Source organism: Calypte anna, chromosome 5A, assembly GCF_003957555.1.
Source record: "Calypte anna isolate BGI_N300 chromosome 5A, bCalAnn1_v1.p, whole genome shotgun sequence".
Classification (NCBI taxonomy): domain Eukaryota; kingdom Metazoa; phylum Chordata; class Aves; order Apodiformes; family Trochilidae; genus Calypte; species Calypte anna.
The window spans coordinates 5,488,292-5,491,370 of NC_044251.1; the positions used below are offsets into that span (position 1 = coordinate 5,488,292).

The 3,079-nt window shown below is 54.8% G+C and overlaps 1 protein-coding gene across 1 annotated transcript; it reads left to right on the plus strand.

Annotated features, from left to right (window-relative positions):
• Window positions 1–246: 246 nt before the first annotated feature.
• On the plus strand, window positions 247–1,671 carry LOC103534452 (transmembrane protein 151B). The gene has a single exon (XM_008500415.2). The coding sequence runs from the start codon at window positions 274–276 to the stop codon at window positions 1,669–1,671; it is 1,398 nt and encodes a 465-aa protein (XP_008498637.2). The 5' UTR covers window positions 247–273.
• The last annotated feature ends 1,408 nt before the right edge of the window (window positions 1,672–3,079 follow it).

A 3,079-nucleotide genomic window follows, 5' to 3' on the forward strand; every position in this document is an offset into this window, starting at 1 on the left:
AGCACAGATGAAGCAAGGAAGGAGTTTTGTCCAGAGACCTCTGTCCCTGGCACGGTGGTTTTGTTCGTGTTCACTTTTATATTAAGTAGGGTGGTGTCCCCAGTCCTCAGGCAGCTGAGAGCAAAGCCAAGAGTCGAGACAGTCCCGAAGGCAACAGCCACTGTGTGCATTGTCAAAGTGGTGTGACTGATGGGTTTTCTCTTTGTCTTTCTCTCCCTCTGCCCGTCGGTGTGTTTGAAGCAACGCCCAGTGAAGCAGTCCCTGAGCGCCTGCATGTGCCGAGAGTCCCACTGGAAATGCCTCCTCCTCTCCATCCTCATGTATGGGTGCCTGGGAGCAGTGGCCTGGTGTCAGCTGGCCCAGGTCACCAAGCTCAGCTTTGATAGTTCCTTCAAGGGCAAGTCAATGATCTACCATGACAGCCCGTGCTCAGATGGCTACGTCTATATCCCACTGGCCTTCCTCTCCATGCTGTACGTGGTGTACCTGGTGGAGTGCTGGCACTGTCACGTCAAGAGAGAGCTGCAGTACAAGGCAGACGTGGACAGCGTCTATGAATGCATCAACCGCATGCAGCAAGCCACCCCCTGCATCTGGTGGAAGGCCATCAGCTACCACTTTGTGCGGCGGACACGGCAAGTGACCCGGTACCGCAACGGTGATGCCTACACCACCACGCAAGTCTACCACGAGAGGGTCAACACCCACGTGGCTGAAGCCGAGTTTGATTACTCTCACTGTGGATACAAGGACATCTCCAAGGAGCTCCTGGGCCTGGAGAGCTACACAGCCACCAAACTGAGGTTCACCAAGTGCTTCAGCTTTGCCAACATCGAGTCCGAGAACTCTTACCTGACTCAGAGAGCTCACTTCTTCACAGAGATCGAGGGGCTGGATGACTACATGGAGGTGAGGGAAGGCATGCAGCTTAAAAACGTGGATTTTAAAGAGCTCATGATGGCCTACGGGGACCCAGATCACCTCCCGTGGTATGTGTCCCACTATGCATTCTGGGTGGCCGCCATCCTCATGATCTCATGGCCGCTCAGGGTGCTCATAGAGTATCGGACTGCTTATGTCCACTACCACGTGGAGAAGCTCCTGGGCCTGGAGTACACTGCATCAGCTGAGGTGGAGGAGCCTTTGTACCGATACCGCATGCCCCGGGACGCCACGCAGGACAGCACCGAGCTGGAGTGGCACATCTGCACCAACAGGCAGCTGATCCCCAGCTACTCGGAGGCCATGCTCATGGACCTGTCCAACTCCCCGGCCTACGGCAGCTACGCGGCGTGCCGCTACAGCGGGACGGCCGACAGCTGCACCCGCTGCAACCGGGCCTCCAGCACCTCCTCCATTTTCTCACGCCACGCTTTGCACAGCTGCGGTGGTGCCTCCCGCCTCTCCCTCAACACCAGCCGCTTCTCCCTCTGCCGCCTCCACGGCTCCCACAGGACAGGCCTCTGGAGGAGCCGCAGCAGCAGCATCGCGGACCGGGGCTGCCAGGACGAGCAGTGCTGCTCTTACTCCAGCCAGCTGGCTGTCAATGAAAACCCCCCCACCTACCATGACGCTCGCTTCTTCCCTGTCCTCATCGTGCACAGGCCAGAGGGGCAGGATGGGAGGCGGTTCTACATCAGGCGCTCCTCCTGTCTAGAAACCTCTCTGTGACGGCCTCTATGGCTTCTCAACTCCTCTGTCCCAGGACGGGGCATCTTGCGGAGGTGCCATAGGCAGGGAGCCTGCAAGCTTCAGCCCCCACAGCGGCTTAGCAGGACGAGCTTCAGCTCTTCCCCCGGCCATTGCAGGAGGACATGGTCACTCTGTCCTATGGCTCACCTCATTTCTGGGAGATTCTCCCCCTCCATCAGTCTCCTTGGTCTTTTGTTCCTCTCTTCCTTTTGCTCTTTCACTCCTTGCCCTTTCTCTGCTCCTCAGCTCCCTGCTTCTCCTCCCAGCACACCCTCTTTTTTAAAAATTTAATTTATTTATTTATTATATTTTATTTTATTCCCAGCATTTGACTGCTTTATAAAGCCTGTCCTTTGCAGTATTTTGCAATCCTCTTGGATGCCCTGCAAGGTAAGAAGCTCAGACAGAGCAAGGCAAAAGACATGCTGCCAGCCAGAGCCAAGTCAGAAGGAGAATTCAGATCTGCAGGCACTGAGTCACCTCCTGCAGACTCCTGCAAATGAGGTGCTTTCTAAATTTATTTTGCTTTCATCAGTCTCTTTTCCTCTTCCTCCATCATTTATTCTCTTCTTTCTTCACGTTCTCTTCACACTCATCTTCCTTTTTTTCCTGCTTTATCCCTCTGCATTCCAGTGTTTCTGGGGTTTTGTCAGTGAGGATGTCTTTCAGTGTAATTTCCTTTCACTGGGGGAAATTAAGGTATTCACGGCACAAACGTCACTGACTGCTGACACAGCCACACGCTATGCCCCTGAGAAGTGCTGAGTGACTGTCTTTCCAGGGCAGCAAAAAGCAAAAAGCCCTTTGCTCACCCTGCCCTGCCTGGTCTGCAGCAGAGACACTGCTGTGTTTTCAGACGTAGTTAGCCTTGTCCAGCTCCACCCCTGCTAGCAATCACCGAGAGCTCTAATGTAGATCAGTGCCCTGTTAGTGCCACTATTTTTAGAACTGTGGATCTGGTTTGTGGTCCTTTGATTGTAGGAATCACTTCTCCACTTGCTCAGAGCAGCACGGGCTGGAGAAGGGGAGAGGAGTGGCGGGGGGAGAGGTAAATATGGTGTTGAGCCATATAGGGCCCATAGTCTGGAGTTGTTAGGAAGCTCTTCCTCCCACAGCAGCTACCAGAGGATTGCTTGATGTTATCCTTCAGCTTTCTGTGTGCCCTGGGGTGAATTTTTGGCTCCTACCTTCCCAGGAAAGATGCGGTGCCACCTCAGCCCCAGGCAGGGTGCGAAGCTGCCCCACCAGCTGCTCCTGCTGGGGCTTGGGGCTCTTCCTGCCAGGCTGCCCCCAGAGCAGGTGCAGCACCTTTTGGAAACTATCAGCTTAGTCCCAGCAATGCCAAACCCAGGTGTCTGGTCCTGGCAGAGCAGACTGGGCTGTGGGC